Here is a 17,508-nt window from a genome sequence, read left to right as displayed (position 1 = left end):
AGAAATATTTATATGAGCCGTAGTTTACTTTTCAAACCTGCTGTCTGGATCAACAAGGACACGCTTGAGGAGACCTTCTTGGCTTTGTAGTTGATTGAATATTTATGATGATATTTCACTTAATAGTGTCAGCCTGTCAGTCAAAAGGTTACACAACAAAATTACTGGACTTCTTGTGTTATTATCCAGGTAGGAGAGATCGGACATCTTCGAGATTTACTTATAAATGTTGTGTTTACACATCAAAAATCAGACAGAAAAGCTTACAAAAATTCATCTGAACTAAAATTAAACAAAACCTCGAAGTTGATCGAGTCAAAATGTGTCACGGTTGTTGCAGCACCTTGTTAATGGTGGAAAACCACATTTTACGAAACTCACCTGGTGACGTCATCAAGCCTGTGAGCGTTCAGGTGGTGGTTGATGAACGTATGTATTAAACCCCGCCCCCTTCCATAAAGTTTCATGTTGATCTTCTGGCTGGGCGGGGCTTAGGGCGCCCACCGCCCCCTGCAACAAACTAACAAATAAAACCAGCAGGTGCGCACCGGGGTAGTGGATGTGAGGTGCGAGTTGTCCCCGTTATTACCGTGGCAACAGCGGAAGATACGCAGCATGACGACCACCGTGAAGAGCCTTAAAGTGACCTACAACCCCATAAACGAGGAAAATACTTTTACAAGTGGTGACACGGTTTCCGGTCAGGTCACCCTGGAGGTGGCGAAGGAGTGCCAGATAGACTCGCTGGCCATCAAGTTTAAGGGCAAGTCTGAAGCCATGTGGAGCGAGAGAGAGGCGCAGACTACTGTGGTGTACCACTCCAAGGACAAGTACTTCAGCTTCACGCACGACTTTGTTCGAAAAGATGATGCCAAAGGTGAGTACCTTATTTCCAACCTGTCTTTTTAAAAAAGAAAAAAAAAATTAATTGAACATCATTTATTTCTGAAAGCAGTTAATAAAACTGCAATGTCGACCGAAGATGGAAGGAAGACCCTTTTATTTGTTACGTAAAGGAATGTTCTTATCAGTTCCACTAATAAGAATAATAACAAAAAGGACAAGAAGTAATTTAAGGCAGAATTCAGGATCCGCCGTTTTGATAAGTGGTTTACAGTTTGTTTGTTTTTTAGTGACAGCATGAGGTAATTCTCTGTTGGTGACTGAATTTATTTATTACCTAGTTATTGACTGATACTGATTATTGGTAATAAAGGAGACCGATAACCAATATTTGGAACTGATATGCTTTTGCAGTAAAAATGAAAATATTGGTGTCAAAAATGAGATTAGCATAAAATGCCACATAAAATTATATGGAAAAGATTATAAGGATATTATAGAATACAAGCAACATTGTCTCTCAACTAAAAGGGCAAAACTTTTCCTCACATTTGAAAAACATAAATAGAATAATAAAGATCGATAAAGATAATAGATAATAAAGAGTATAAATAACTAAAAGAAGTAAAAGCTGCATTTCTCCTGAGGTTTGCCTTGAATCAACTCTGCTGCACCAGACTGGAGGCCAGTGAAGAGGCAGCAGCATCAGAGCCAAAGTGGTGCGGCTGCTCGTTTGTTTGTTATCCGCGATTGATAAAAAAACCAAAACAGATTCCAATTTCTGTAAAAATGAAAAACTGGATGTGGTGATTGATCCCTGTTGATGACATCACGTAGGGCGGATTAAATACAGGTTTAGTTACAGGTACATGTATCACACACACTCACTTTGGTGGGATTTAGTGTTTTTGCTACCACCCAAGGGTCCAAAATGAATAAATGACTCACATATTAATACTCTGAAGTCATGAGATCAAATGATATAATAATGATTCTATATATGGGCATCAGGAAGTATAAGAACCAGGAGGTGTAAAGTCCTTACTCCAAGCTTGGTCTTAAACCCATGTTCAGTGTTAAAGCAGGTTGTTTTCTTCGCTTGTGGCTTGGGAACATTTTTGTCAGGCCTGGGCAGAACACGTTAACTTACATGCTTGTTCTTCCTCAACAGACAATGGTCACGTACTGCTGAAGAATCAGAACGGAGACCCATGTAAGCGTCTCACCTCCTATCATTGAATCATTGATCTAAACTGATCTGATCTAGCAATCTGAAGTGCAAGTCACATTATTATTATTATTATTATTATTTGTTTTTAGGTTTACTTGTTTTGTTTTTGGCTACGTCACAGACTCATGTTAGCTGTGAGGTCCCAAATGTATTGTCTGACGACAGGTTTTCTAGAGCTGTTTGTTTCTTATTGTAGTAAATTGAAGATTCCTAAAACGTCACACGGTTGTAATATATCACACTTTTAGATCGGCCTTCTATTCTATTGAGACATGCTTGAGCTTCAGTTTGAAAGCACTTGGCATTTCAAAACACTGTATCCTGATGTTGTTGGGTTTCAGTTCAAGTGTGAGATAGATTTCCAAAGCAAAAGTTCTGTGTTTCACATTTGTTTTGTTTTGACTGAGCAACTGTGAGCGGCAGTTGTTTACCGCCATAAGTCCGCCATCCAAAACTCCACCAGTATTCAAGAGAGACGCCTGGTCCCCCGAAAACGGCCATGCTTGTTAGTGTTTATTTCTGTTCACAGGAAACATGTTCATGCATTCATCTCCGTTACATACCTATGCAACAATTCAGTGAAACCCCTAACTGGCCTGCCGTATTTCATCATTCCTGCCACTATGAGGGTTGCTACGAGCTTGCGAACTCACAGTTTCTTCTTGTTTCACAGAGCGAGGGAGATTTCGAAAACAGCAGCACGTTAAAAATGAAAGAGGTGGAGGATCGCGACTAAAACAGATGGCCATTAGGAAGCTGAAACCTCCAACCCTCTGCTCACACTCGTCACAACTCATAAACAGCTGTTTCTAAGTTTATCAAGTTGTTTCTTTCCAGACAGCAGCGTTGTGGCCCCAGGATGTCACGTCTACCCTTTCACCTTTAAGTTCCCTCGCAAGTGAGTTCTCTTTTAATAGTTCCGGCATTTGTTTTACTTTTTAGTGTAGTTTTTTTTTTTTCCTTTAACAGCTCCTGTCTTTCCTGTCCTCTTCATCAGGGATATGCCTTCCTCCTTCAAAGGTGCCTTCGGCAAAATCGTTTACCAGCTGGAAGCCAAGCTGAGCCGATCTATGAGGGTTAACACCAAAGATTCTGCTCAGATCAAATTTGTGACCGCAGCAAAAGTGAGCAGCATCCCTGACGTCATGGTAGGTGCCCACTTACATACCTGTCACTCCAGCAAGAGAAAAAACACATCTGTCTCTATCTGCCTTTTGAAAGACAGGCATGGACTGAGGCATGCTGGGTAAAGAAAGCAACCTTTTTTTTTTGCCGTTGAAGTTTAAAGGTGCTCTAAGCGTTCTTGCATGGTCTCTGGAGACAACACAGGGCTCCCACACGGCCAACAAACGCTGAGTGCACAGGATGTGCCCATAAACATAACAAACCACGTTCCAGCCACTCACCGATAAGATGGTGGGGTTAGTGGGCGTGCATACATTGGGGAATAAGCAGAGTCGATTGAGTAGCGCAGTAGCTATGACACTCGTAAGCCATTTTTTCAATATAATAGTTTGTTATTCCTAGCGCACCCTAGAGGTCCTAGCTAGCACTAGCATCAATTCCAGGAAGGACAAATTCTACAAGAAGTGTCTCTTTCGCATAAGCGCATAAAATAATTTTCAGTACATCAGCGGTAACTCATAACCTGACAAAATAATTTTCAATATATCAGCGGGGGGGGGGCTTGCTCTGTGTTTGTTTGGTATTTACAACGAACGTCAATGGAAGTGACGTCAGGCAGCAAGGCTAAGGGCACCTTGGATTTATTTCATGTGTGATTCATGTGTGTTTTCAGACACCTCAGCACGAGTCTAAGGAGAAGAAAATGAGACTCTTTAACTCAGGAACAGTATCCATGGAGGTGAACATTGAAAAAACAGGCTTCTTCCAAGGTGAGAGAATTCCAGGTAGTGTTGACTTGTCTCATATTAAGACTTGTGTTGACTGAGGCGCTGCTGGTCTGTGTTGTAGGTGAGGGAATTAAGGTTTTCGCCACGGTTCAGAACCACTCGTCGCGTGAAATCAAGCCCAAGTACCATATGTACAGCAAGCAGAGCTTCTTTGCAGCGGGCAAGAGGAATGTTCTTACCAGATTCCTTCTTAAAGAAGTGGGAAATCCAATCCCTGCATCGAGTGAAGAGAAGGTCATGCAGGTCATCACGATCCCCCCTGACACGGAGCCCTCCATCTTCAACTGCAGTAACATCAAGTTGGAGTACAGACTCAAGGTACGTAGCTAAGCGTGTTTTTGCTCTTTCACTCCTCAAAGTGAACTCTGGAGTGAACCGCATTCAGACCACCTCACTGCCTGGTTCCTGTTGTGGTTCAGTAGCCTGTACATTTGGAATGCAAACATTGTAGTTGTAGCTGCGGCCATCTTTTTCCAACTGGACACTACCCATAGTCCAATGCAGTTGGACTTCAGATTGTGTGAACAGAGAGAAGCTCCATCAGAGCTGAAGTGGACCAGAAAGAGAACTAGGTCCTATTTCAAAAGAACAACAATAACTTTTTCTGTCCTTTTTCTATTGGTCTATTGGATCTGTGGGAACACCCTCAAATCACTGGTTGAAAGGAGTGAATAATAGCCACCCAGTGGTGACACACACACACACACACACACACACACACACACACACACACACACACACACACACACACACACACACACACACACCTTGAATTAACTTTTACGTCAAGTACATTTACAACAACCTAAAACTGCCCAGGATGTTTGTGATATTGCAAGAAGGAAGTTCCTGGAGCCTGGAACATGCCACCCAGGGCTGGCCGGCAGGATGAAGTGACGACACACAACCAGCAGCTGAGCATTGTTCTGAAACTGAGCAGCGTCCACGTGTCTCAACCTCCTCTGGTTGTTTCTCTCCAGCAGGCGCGTGGTTAGACCGGGGCATTCTGAGCTATGGCCCCAGATCTGTTGGTAATGGCCCCGGATTTCTGTGCCTTAAAAATATATTTCCTTATGGAGTCCAAATAATTTGTTGCAAATTTAACATCAGTGTTCTATTCTTTCCCCCTCTGTCACTCACTGATATTACTAGAGCCTGACTACAGTTCAAACAGTGTTTAGTGGTTAGTTAGTATGGATTTATGGCTTTTTGGGGGGAAAAAAATGCAGTCAGCAGCAGCGCAAGAAGAGGTGGAGGGTGAGACATCATCTCCCCCAACCCCTGACAACAAGTCCATCAGCAGCCAACTTTAGCTCTGAACCTTGGAGAGAGACGAGCCAGAACTAGTGCCTGTAGCTTTAAGACTCTTCATCTGGATAACTGGGGAGATAATCTCACTTACATCTCTGTAGGTTCGAATGACGTTTTTCATAAGCATTCGTTTTCCATTTATTTGTTATTAAAATATGACTATAAGGACCCCGACAATAGGCCTTCCTTTCGTTGAAATTGCATCTTCAACAGCCCAACTTTCTAAAATTCTAAATTAAAGACTCTACTGCAGGGATGTTTTGCGGTCCGAGCGACTTCCTTACTCTGGAGACACAAAAGGCTCAGTCAGAGGAGGCAATGAATACAGCAGAACATACAGTAACCCCTAACCCTGTGATGTAACTCACTATTGCACACAAACACACACGCATGTAGCGTGCTGCATCATATTGTATCATATTTCAACTGTGGTGGCAGTCACAGCGAGGGAGAGAGAGAGAGAGAGTGCTTGAGAGTTGTACTTGAGGCTCCAGAAACCATTACAAATATATATCAATATAAATAATAAATAAATATACAAATAGGAAAAGCTGTGAGCTGAGAGGCATCCTTGTTTTTATTTTAAGTGAATTTTTTTGCGTGAAATCGTTGACACACTCTGTCAGACTGTTGGGGCGGGGCTGTTTTTGAGAGGCGGACGTGTGTTATACTGGTATTTTGCCACTGGAGCTGCATGAGATGGTGGAGACGAGAACATCTCTGAAACACGCCTTGTTTATGTCATTTATTCACAACGTGATCATCGTGTTGCATTCAGGAAAACTAGACAATAAGCACTTCACAGTTGGGATTTTAAGACTGGCCCATTGCTCCCTGAAGCACCTACAGTTTGCTCCGGCACCGTCTCGGTGGCTCCACCTCTCATGGGAAGGACAAACCGACTGTTCAGAGGAAAATCAATGTGCTGCACACTGGAGTCAACAGCTGGAGTCACTCAGTTCTCTTACCTCAGTGAAACCTTCGGAAGGGCATCGCTCGCTGGAGTCCTCCTGGCTCGTAACGACAGTGGTTTGGGATTCGTTGCGTAGATGCGACTCTCCTGGCTGCATTAGTGACAAACATAGTTTAAATGTTGCAGCTGCGCTCTGCTCACGCAGAATCGAACCATCCACCTCTCACTCCTGGACTTGTTTGCCAAGGACGTTTACCTGGGAGTGACCAAGGCTTGCCAGGAATTTTAATGTTTCAAATTTCCATTTCACAAACGAGATCCATTTTGAGAATAAACTAACAGTGTAATGATTTGTCTGCAGTTTTATCTGGATGTCAAATTTGCGAGGGACCCAGAGGTCAAGTTCGACATCATCATCCTGCCAGCCTCTGAGTTTCATGCTGAGGGAGAAACCTCCCCAACTGACTCTGGTTCCTTTGGATTTGAAGCATTGGAAAACCTGAACGCACCAGCTGTGGATAGCATACCGCCGCCGCCACCACTGCCACAACCAGCGGCGCCGCCGCAGACCTCTGATCCAACTCCTGCTGGAGAGCCAGACGTGTTCCCCCCGGTGGAAGGTTTCAGTAAGTCACACCAGTGATGGGACGCTCAAAGTACTGCCACTTCGTAAAAGAAAATTGAATCATTGCGACTGTGTACTGCCTTCATCAGCATGAATGTCTGTTAGAAAACCCAAACAGCTCCAGCATTTATGACTGTGAAACAAGGACCTATGCATTTCATTCATCTCTTCTCATGGATTTCATAAGGAGGCACGTGTGTAGCTGCTGTGTGTATGTTGAGTAATATGTATAGTATTGAGTAGTATGTATGGGTGTATATGTTTTGCAGTAGCTGAAATATATTTTGCATCACTTCTAAAATAACCTTTTAGGCTAATTTTGTGAATGAGCAGTAGCTCTACAAGCTTCTGTTTTTCTGAGTGGCAGCTATTCATCTACCAGAGAGGCACCAAAGAGGGAGTACGAGTTAGTATTGTCCTGTTGTGACCATTCCCGTATTAATGAGCGATGTGTTCATGGCTCTTTACATTTCCTTGATACTGGTTGCACACCAATATCTATGATTTATTTATATATTTGTAAGAGTTTTAAGTGTTTACCTCTGTTTTATGAAAGTGAATGTATGAATGAATATGAGCATTTTATATTATGAACACGCTGCCATTGCTACTGTTTTTTTTTTTTTTAAATCATTAATGATGAGCAACTGAAAGAAATGCTTGTTAATTTATTTTTTCCTGATTGAGATTCATAACCTTTAAATAAATAATAATGATAATAAAAGAAAGCACATGACCTCTTGGCTCCTGTTTGATTCATGGAAGTATCGATTTAAAGAAATATGGCTGATTATAACACCAAAGTTTACAGTTTTGTGTGTGTCAAATAGCATTGATATGATCTTTGCGTCACATGATTCCTTCAGCATGTGAGTCAGGGATCACATGACTTCCATGCCCCACCCGCCCACATTTACCTAACTGATTGACCCATTTGACCATGACGAGAATGTTGTAAGCAGGTTTAAAATCACAGGAAGAACATCACACATTAGATAATAATAATAATAATAATAATAATAATAATACTAAAAAAAGTATAATTTCCCACTTAGAATTAATACAGAAAATAAGGAAATAAAGCCTTATTGCAGGTAAAGGCGGTTTTATTTAATCGGACAGATCATTACCACTGATATCTCAGCCATCGCTGAGAGGATACAGAACACGAGCACCTCTGTACTCACACTTCGGAATGTTCCCTCAACAATATTGACTCCTGCTGTGTTGTCTCATTAGACTATTTGACTGTACATTCTTTAAATATCCCTTCTGTGTCTGTTCTTTTTTTACTTCCTGAATGCCGTGTCCTATCAGTTTCTCAGTGGTCGTCTGCTCAGGTCTGCGCCATCGTCTCCTCATCCAATCAGCTCCTTGCCGGCCTCCTGTTCTGCACCTGCCTCTTGTTATGTGAGTAGTAGTCTTGGTTGGATCCTGTTTTGTTTTTGTCTGGTTTGTTTGAGGTTTTTTCCGAGTTTTCTCTGACTTGTTTTCTACCGCTGAGTTTGACGAGTGCAGAATTAAGCAGAACTCCGTTCCTGCTGCTCTACATATGTGTACATCTGCCCCCATCAAACTGAGCTCTTGTCTAATTTATCAGCTCGATCATCTGTAACATTCTTCAGGCAAAAATGCCATCAGGTAAAACATCACCTGCACTGTTCCAGAAAGGAAAATATGTCATAATGGCAACACATGAGCGACTGTCGAGAACTCTAAGCAGGTGTTGCTCTCCACCTCCTGAGGTGGAATTTATCGATCTCCACAGCGGTGTGATGTATTTATTTGTCATTTTCCATCTTAGTCTATTCATTTTAGCGTGAGCTGTGGAAACAATAGGCAGAGAATTTTTTTTTCCAGTCTCTATGAGGGGGTGTGCCACACTGCAGTGGTAATTCAAGAAGAACCAGTTTGGTTTGCTTGTTTCACATCAGATATAAACTGAAGTGTGCAGCTCTGTGAGCTTGAATTCTCGCTGGCTTTTCAGAACACTCTGCCCTTCTCTGTGGGAAATGACCATCAAAAATTTTTCTATTGAATATGACGCCATCAACAGCAGAAACATCTTCACCAATGGAGACACCATCAACGGAAGAATCATCTTGGAGGCTTCCAAAGAAACACAAATCCAATCGCTGGTCTTCATTGGAAAAGGAAAAGCTCGAGTATGCTGGTCCGAACATTATGGCCAGAACCACCATCACGTCTACTGGGCCGATGAGAAATACTACGATCTCAAACATCACATCTTAAGACAGTCAAGGCAAGATGGTAATGTACCATAAATCACTGGAACGTGAGGAAACAATGACTAATGAGCGACTGTTAATGTTGTGGTGCTTACGGTAACACTTCTCCAGGCACTGAAGTCATCGGTAAAGGAAGGCACGTGTTTCCGTTTTCCTTCACGATTCCTGACAGGTTTGTGTTCCTTTTACTGTTGACTTCATCTTGATTCTACTTCTTTTCAAACCGTTTAAATATTCTGTTACTCACCTTCACAGAAAAATGCCATCGTCATTTAAATCCAGCATCGGCAAGATTGTTCATAAAGTGAAGGCCGAGCTCAAACAATCCATGAGGCTGACAAAAAAAGCCAAGACTCACTTCACATTTGTGTCCAAAGCAGACATGGATATTCCTGGACTGATGGTGAGAAATCAGGAAGTTTTGAAAGTGAAATACTTAAAATACAGATGAGACAATAATCATGAACTGAATGTTTTATTTTAGGAACCTCAGTATAGCTGCAAAGACAAAACAATCAAGCTTTTTGGCTCTGGGACCATCACCATGGATGTTCACACCAAGCGGATGGGATACAAGCAAGGTAAGATTGTTGTCTTCCTCGCTGCCATGACACGCCTCCTGGTGTTTATCTTAAAGAGCAGTGTCAGTTATGGTAGCTTTCCTGACTTAGCCCGCCTAAATGTATCAAAGAATCTCAAAGACAAGGCTGTGACACAATTCTTTCATACATTAAAAAAGAAAACGTGCTATTAATCCACTAAAGGCCATATGAAGTGTTCTCCAGTGGTTCCAGCTGTCTCCGGATGGGGCCTCATCAGTGATTTGGTGCGTGTATAGAAAGGAAACCTATACCTCCCAGTTTGATGCTTCTTGGGTAAACGGTGACAATAATATGAATACTGCCTTTCTTCCTCCAGCTGAATAAAGATTGATCAAGTTCAAGTTTTCTTACTTTAATAAAGGCCATGAAAAGAGTTGATTCATGCCAAATCAGAGCTGTTAGATACAGAGAGTGTAGATGCATGAACGGAAATCTGCAGCAGAAGGTGGATGCACACTGGGTGAAAGATGGACGGGGTCGCCACCTTGGCCCGGTGAGGCAACGAGGTTGTATTTGCCACCAATCACGGCAAGTTCGCCTCCTTGAGTAACTGAGTATACTGCAGAACATCTCATTAACAAATCTGCATCAAAGGCTTTCTTTGCTCTCTGTACCCCCCCCCCCCCCCACACACACACACACACACACACACAGATGGTACACACACCACTGGTGGCTAGGCTAGCACCACTAATAGTAATGCAAGCAATCTGTTGTCAGTTATATTCCAAGGTTCATATTTCATGTAATCCAGCTGGTATACGGACACAAGTTTGGTTATTTTGGTGAAATAGTAAACAATACCTTTGACTTTTGCATTATTTGCTACACCAAAGCCTAATGTTCCTGGTTAGCTTGATGAACTGGAAGTAATAATTCATTCTTTTCAAATTTCATATGGATAAACCAGTTGTTATCCTCATATTTTTCAATCCATATTGTTTTTTGCAATAATTAAAAAAAAAAAAAATCCTTCACAGAAAGTGAAGTCCAGTGGAGAACATTTCTTGACCTGCCTGAGGATAAACCCATGGATCCAAGGACCAGACATTGCTGACGGAGTGGCATCACAATATTTGTAGAATTAATAGATCGTTGGGGTTTCCTAACATGGTGGGGCAGATTTTATGTTCCTCTGGTAGGGTTCAAGCAGATATTTGATGGTTTATTACTGAGGTGAATAATTACGTGGATCAAATACGGATGATGGCAGCTGTTTACATATTTTGTCTGTTGACTATTGTTGGTTTCACAATGAATGAATCCGATAAATAGTTCATAATCCATCTTGTTTCTGTCACAGAGAGGATGTACGTTCCAGGAGAAGCTGTCGCACCGTATGAGTCCAAATACTCTGTAACCACGGACGTCCCCGTCCACACACTGACACGTATTCTTCTCCTGGTCTTTTAGGTGAGCCGCTCACAGTCACGGCTGAAATTAGCAACCAATCAAAGCATCCCGTGAAGCCCAAATTCATTTTGTATGAGAAGAGGAGCTTCTTTGCTCAGGGTCGCAGGAGAGTTAGTACAAGGGAGATCCTGAAGGAGAAAGTTGATCCCGTGGGATCCTGTGGCAAAGAGACGTTGATCAAGGAGATCGTCATCCCCAGAGAACTTCCTGCATCCATCACAAACTGCGCCATCATCAAGCTGGAGTACAGACTGAAGGTAAACCAACTGGGCCTGCAAGTCTCTTCTACTGGTTAGCTGTTGGAATACTTTACTGGTGATGTGAAACACTCACGTTGAAGGCACAAGCAAATATCTGCAAAGGGTGGAGGGGGAGTTTTCCGTTGACAGTTTGTAAAAACTGAGAAATACTCAAGGTAGCTTATGAAAGAGAAGACCATACATGACAATGGTCACAAACAAATCTTGATCAGAGGGGACCTCTAGTGGCAAATGCAAGTCATTACAGAAGACGAGCAACAAACTAGAATATTTGACATCAACAGTGGTATTTCATGGAGTTCATAACCCTCTATTTCACAGATCCATTTGGATGTCAAATATACATCAGACCCAGAGATCAAACTTCCAATAGTCATCCTCCCTGCCATTGAAGCTCCTGCCATGAAACAACCACCTGCTGCTGGTGCTGCTTTTGGATTCGAAGGATTTGGGAACCCGAGCCAACCAACCTGGGGGTACACACCACAGCAACAAGCAACACCCCAATTTATGGATTTCCCTCCCCCCTATGGAGCACATGCTATGTACCCATCCCTGGATTGTGACAAAAATCATAGTGGATTTTAAATTTTTAAATACCAGTGTACTGCAACCAGGGGGGTCAGGAGTTTTGTATACAAAATGGCGACACCTTTCTGCAATTAGAATTAATGCCAGTTTTAATATTGTAAATAATCTACACTGTGAAGTATATGATTGAACCAATAAGCTGTGGTTGTATTATCTCCTAGTAGTTCTGACACTGCTGTAAATACATTAAAAGAAGTACAACAAACTAAGGATTTATTTAAAGGAACATGCCAACGTTTTGGGATTTAATTTAATGTCCATCATTACTGTGGGAGATAGACGTCCCCCTCTCCTCTCAGGCTGCTTTACTAATCCTATACCCTCACTGGATGGCTAACTGCTAGTTAGCTTAGCTGCAATGAATACATAAAGTCATCTCAAAAGTCATCAAATACACTTTCCTACAGAGCAGTATTTGCTTATAGTAGTAGAAATAAAGTTGTGCTTCATTCCCTATGAAAATACTGGTGGTGCTTATCCTGAAATAATGTCAGTAAATAAAGATTTAAACTCATAGCTGTGTAAATGTGATATGATACAGTGCACAGTTAGTATTTAATTTGTTCCATGTATATTTTAAATATGCATTATTTGAAAAACATTTTTGAATTTACTCACACGATGTTCTACCTTTTGTCTCATATCTTGATGTGTTTCACCTACTTGGGGCTGCTGGCTAGAGTTACCTTTGTGAAAGTGACACTCCCCCAGCCCAGCGCGATCACATGACCACGTGTGACAGATACAGGAGTCCACTGTGAGCCTGAGCACACTGACCCCTTTTGCCTGCGTCCCCGATACTCACCTGATAAAAGACTGGATGTTGCCATGACTGTCAAGCATCTGTCTGTGGAGTACCGCAAAGTGAACCAGCGAGGAACTTTCTCTCCAGGGGACGTCCTTACTGGAAGAGTGATAGTGGTGACCAGCAAGGAAACCAAAGTGCAGTGTTTTCTGATAAAAGCTAAAGGGAAAGCTGAGGTGGCGTGGAATGATCAAGATGGAGAAACCACAACGGCCCGCAGAGACAAGAAGAACTACTTTTATTTTGAGCACATCATTCTTCAGGATAAAAACAAAGGAGACGGTTTGTGCAGTTACTTCCATTGCACACTCATTCTTACTTTATGGGCTGAAAACTTGGTGACGTGAATTTGACGCAAGAATATTCTTCCTATTAGGTTCAGAAATCATTGGTTCTGGGACAAATGTGTATCCTTTCACCTTTGTGATTCCAAATACGTGAGTCCTCTTCTCTATCTCAACCATTTCACTGAGACATAAAGCAGCAGATGAACGCCTACATTCTTCTCATTTGCTACTGTGTGTTTCATGCAGAGATATGCCTTCATCTTACAAAGGAAGATGGGGCTCGATTACTTACAGTTTGCGAGCAAAACTGACTCAGTCGATCTGGATCGTCCACAAAACCAAGATGGAGTTCCCTTTTCTAACCAAGTCTGAGTTCCCCTTTGCCTCCAAGTCAGAGATGATTATCATCGGTCTTAAGGTGTGGAATTGATTTTCTTTCATATTAAACTATGTGCTACATTCTTGAAAGCTTAACTAACTTTGGCAAAGATAACACTGAACTTTCCTTTTATTCGTCAGGAACAACAATTTGCAACCAGCATTTCATTTTACGGCTCTGGAAAGGTTACTATGAATGTTACCTCGGAGAAAATGGGAGTCAAGCAAGGTCAGCAGATTTATTTGAGAAGTACCGGTATTTTCTCAATGGTCTTCTTGGACTGCTAAAAGGAATTTGTCTCCCCTGGACAGGAGAGGCGATGGGGGTCTCTGTGGAGGTCCTCAACACCTCGGCCCACACAGTAACTCCTAAATTCTACCTTTGTGAGAGGCAGACGTTTGTTGCTCAGTCTGAGAGGAGAGTTCACTTGAATGAGATCCTCTTTGGGACAGGAGGTTCCGTTTCAGCCGGGACCAGTCGGACCATAACCAATATTCTGAGTATCCCTCCCCAGCTCCCCCCCGCCTTCTTCAACTGCTCCATGATGAAGCTCGAGTACAGACTCAAGGTACGCAGGGTAAACAACCTCGCCGTGGGGATGATGTAAGATTTTAACCATATATACAATCCCCAGAATGAAAAAAAGTAAAATAGCTTTGGGCCATGAGGCATGTGACTTCAAGGTCACCACATGTAGCTTCAGGCTTCGTCTTTCATTTGCTCTCAGCAGCCTTTGTAGTCTTGTTGAGTCACTTGTAGCCACTTCCCCCTCAATCACACATAAAAGCACCAATATTCATAAATGTTCTAATAGCTGACCTATTTGAAGCTCGGGTGAAACGCAGACCTCATTTCAGGCATGTAACTGAAAATTGGCTCAAAGAAAAGACTGACTTGGAGGCCAGATGTTCAACAATGCTAATTCACTCTTTTAGAACTAATCATTCCACTTTCTATCTTAGAGAAAATAGCTGTTTTAAATTAGTGAAGCATGTAGCTGACATTTCCCTCTGGAGTCCATAGAAACCAGAAGCATGTTAAGTAGAGCAAATATTGGATTTACATTCAACTGGAGGGTAAAAAAACAACAACTTGTAAGAGCTGGGTTACAACAAAATTCACTGAATCAACTGAGGAACCTTCAGTAAATTGTGTGGAAAACGTGTTTCTGCTGCCCTCAAGTGGCCACATTGTATATCTGTTTAATGCAAGCAGTCCTGTTCACACTCTTCTCACTCTTCACACAAGACTGAACATTTTTCTAATAAGTTGATGTTAACTTTAATTTGAACATGTAGATAATGGTGTATACTACTCAAACCATATGTGAGATGAATGAATGAATGTGGAGAGAGAGAGAGAGAGAGAGAAAGAGAGAGAGAGAGAGAGAGAGAGGGAGAGAGGGGAAGGGTGAAGGCAGATGGAGGAAGAAGGATCATATTCCAGGCCAGTCTGTGCCATCAAACTGTTACCTCACAAAGGTCACTCCTTTTAGTGAACACGGGCGTAGATACACAGGGAGACGGCCTCTAAAGTGTGGAAAGAAGACATGATTTGTGTCGCGTCAACATCTCAGTGAGTGAGCTGCAAACTGAAAGTCTTATTTCTTTGGTTGTAGGTGGCTCTTGATGTCCCCCTGGCGAGAAACTCAGAGATCAAACTTCCCCTAGTCGTTCTTTTGGGTTCTCTGACGCCACGTCAACAAAAACCAAAGAGATCCATCTGGTTTCGAAAGCTGCCTGGTTTAGATGACGCCTTAGATCAAGAGGCGGTGGCACACATGTCGGACGACGAAGAGTGACAGTCTGGGGACCTCTGAACTACACCCAGTCCCAGAGAGACATTCTTTCACCCATCAGATGGAGACGTGAGCCGTAGAGAAGCCTTGTAAAAAGTGATCTCATATATTGAAAGGAGCAAATTTCCCCTCAGACAAATAGAGAGAGAAACAGCTCTTGTTTTCATAGCTCCACATGCTAGTATTCTGCAGCTTCAGTTTGAGTCCACAATCTTAATATTCACATTCATTCATATGCAATCAGCCGACTTTACATTTAGCGGTGAAAAGTTACTAAAAATAGAGACAATAATTTTGATCGGAATATTTTTGACATGTAAGAAGTCTTTTGTGTCCTTCTCATTAAAATGACTTGACTAGTCATACGCTCAGAAACAAACAATGAGTCATTAAGAGCTGAGAATTCTATGTTTAGGGTTTCTCACGCTCATCCGCATCCACAGACTCATTTTGCAAGCGGGGAGAGGATTGAACAAAGGCACGTTCATGACTCTACATGTGTTACCCAACCAGAGGCCAGTAAGTGAAACCAGGCCCAATGACCGAGACGCTGAGATCTTTCCCTGCCCAGGGACGGGAAACATGTTGGGAGCTGAGCACTTTATGGTCGGCATCCATCCTGGAAACATTAGATCTGGCTGTTGTGACACCACATACAGCACACCCACCTACCAAGAGAGGGGGGGGGGGAGAGAGAGAGAGAGAGAGAGAGAGAGAGAGAGAGAGAGAGAGAGAGAGGGAGAGAGAGAGAGAGAGAGAGAGAGAGAGAGAGAGAGAGAGAGTGTTCAGTTCTGACTCAGCACATGCAAGACCACGCGATTTCATGTTCAACCCACCAAACAGAGAAAACTGCACAACTCTCAACATCATTAATAAAACAGAGGACGAGTGACCATGCAGGCATTAGAGTCCGCTGGTCTGCAATGCAATTGTGGGAAAATTAAACCCACATTGCAACTCGCATGTGCTGCCGCTCTCACTTGTCGTCATGTGTCACTTGAGATTGTTAGAAATACTGAAGGCATAAAATTAAACCCAACTAACATGTCAAGGAGCTTTGTAATGCTTCAATTATTTTAAGTAGCTATGTTAACATGGAATGGATAATGAGTGTGGGTGAAGCAGGAGACAGCGAGTGATATAGCTTAGCACCATGGTTCCCAAACCGGGGCATGTGTACACGCCAGGGTACACTTACGTCAGAGGTACGCCCCCAAAAAATCTGTAATATCTTCTCAAAAGCGTCCTTTGAAAAATGAACCTGGATTTTATGATTTTACCACCAACATTCTGTAAAGACCTGGTTCTTCTTGTCCTCTGTTTGTCACTGACCCTGATCTATCTCACACCAAAGGAGCATGTGTCCTCCTGGGTCAGAACAATATGCCGACCTTTAACCCCTAAAATGTTCTCTAACGTGCTCAGATGTGGACAAATGGTTGGAATCCTGCTCCACGCCCATGAGAGCAGCATGAAGGCTGAATCTGAAATGATGAAACCTTCTGCTCCAGAGCTTCCTGTTGTTAGCATTGATGTTAGCGATGCTAGCCTAGCCACCACTTGTACCAGCACCATCTGTGGTGCTAGAGGGGACACACAGCAGGGCGTTGAAATGTTTCAGGGTGTTGCAGGACTTTAAAAGGTTTGAGAACCATTGATTCAGCATGTGTTGGAAAAAATGAAAATATTGCATGATTGAACGTGATTGAAATCTGGTTTCATGCACCACACAATGTAGGACAGATTGCTTCTGACACCGGCATGAAGATGTTTACAGTGTGGTTTCACATTGACAATAAAACAGAACAGAGTATAATCATTCAGGGTGTGTTTGTGTGTGACAGATTCCTCTAATCCCTGAATCCTTCACCTGCATGAAGATGCCTCCAGAGCAGCCGTGAGGTGGCTCTTTTTTGGCAGCATAGTTGTGTAGCAGAGCTTGCCTGGTAACCAGTCTGGCTCCATGTACAGCGTACAGACTGTCAGCCAGCCAGCCAGCTAGCTACACACACACACACACACACACACACACACACACAAAACCACACACACACACACACGCACACACACACACAGGGCCTCCACAACCGTGTCTGGTTTTGGAGACGGTTTAGGGAGGTGTGGCTTCTGGTTCCTCCCACCTCCATAGCCAGAGTTAGTGCCATGACAACCATGCGGGCCTGCTGGCGACTCCCTGTCTTCATCGGCCGCGGTTGCTATGGCAACTCCCCACGGGGCTCCCACAGATCAGCGGGATGGGCGTCCAGTTGACTAACCCTCTCCCAGCT

The 17,508-nt window shown here is 42.8% G+C and overlaps 3 protein-coding genes across 4 annotated transcripts; all 3 read left to right on the top strand.

The window, feature by feature from the left end:
- The first annotated feature begins 561 nt into the window (after positions 1-561).
- LOC147259788 (arrestin domain-containing protein 3-like) lies at positions 562-7,573 on the top strand. Its single transcript, XM_086205274.1, has 7 exons — positions 562-877; positions 2,015-2,056; positions 2,912-2,972; positions 3,072-3,222; positions 3,873-3,969; positions 4,049-4,305; positions 6,573-7,573. Exons 1-7 carry the CDS (start codon positions 616-618, stop codon positions 6,852-6,854), a joined length of 1,152 nt encoding a protein of 383 aa, XP_086061400.1. The 5' UTR covers positions 562-615; the 3' UTR covers positions 6,855-7,573.
- A 576-nt stretch (positions 7,574-8,149) lies between these two features.
- LOC147259787 (arrestin domain-containing protein 3-like) lies at positions 8,150-12,370 on the top strand. Of its 2 annotated transcripts, none has more exons than XM_086205971.1 (7): positions 8,150-8,246; positions 8,824-9,107; positions 9,197-9,257; positions 9,341-9,488; positions 9,570-9,666; positions 11,101-11,357; positions 11,682-12,370. In XM_086205971.1, exons 2-7 carry the CDS (start codon positions 8,849-8,851, stop codon positions 11,946-11,948), a joined length of 1,089 nt encoding a protein of 362 aa, XP_086062097.1. In that variant the 5' UTR covers positions 8,150-8,246; positions 8,824-8,848; the 3' UTR covers positions 11,949-12,370. The 2 variants fall into 2 exon arrangements, with proteins under 2 accessions (XP_086062097.1, XP_086062096.1); XM_086205970.1 differs by lacking the exon at positions 8,150-8,246 and adding an exon at positions 8,253-8,477.
- A 186-nt stretch (positions 12,371-12,556) lies between these two features.
- Positions 12,557-16,948, top strand: LOC147259786 (arrestin domain-containing protein 3-like). The gene is made up of 6 exons (XM_086205972.1): positions 12,557-13,038; positions 13,133-13,193; positions 13,290-13,461; positions 13,563-13,650; positions 13,734-13,990; positions 15,041-16,948. The coding sequence occupies exons 1-6, from the start codon at positions 12,780-12,782 to the stop codon at positions 15,221-15,223; spliced, it is 1,020 nt and encodes a 339-aa protein (XP_086062098.1). The 5' UTR covers positions 12,557-12,779; the 3' UTR covers positions 15,224-16,948.
- The last annotated feature ends 560 nt before the right edge of the window (positions 16,949-17,508 follow it).

The sequence above is a fragment of the Aulostomus chinensis genome, chromosome 6, assembly GCF_037954235.1.
Source record: "Aulostomus chinensis isolate RoL2024-O1b breed Wild chromosome 6, RoL_Achi_v1.0, whole genome shotgun sequence".
NCBI lineage: Eukaryota > Metazoa > Chordata > Actinopteri > Syngnathiformes > Aulostomidae > Aulostomus > Aulostomus chinensis.
This window is presented reverse-complemented; position numbering and strand designations above follow the sequence as displayed.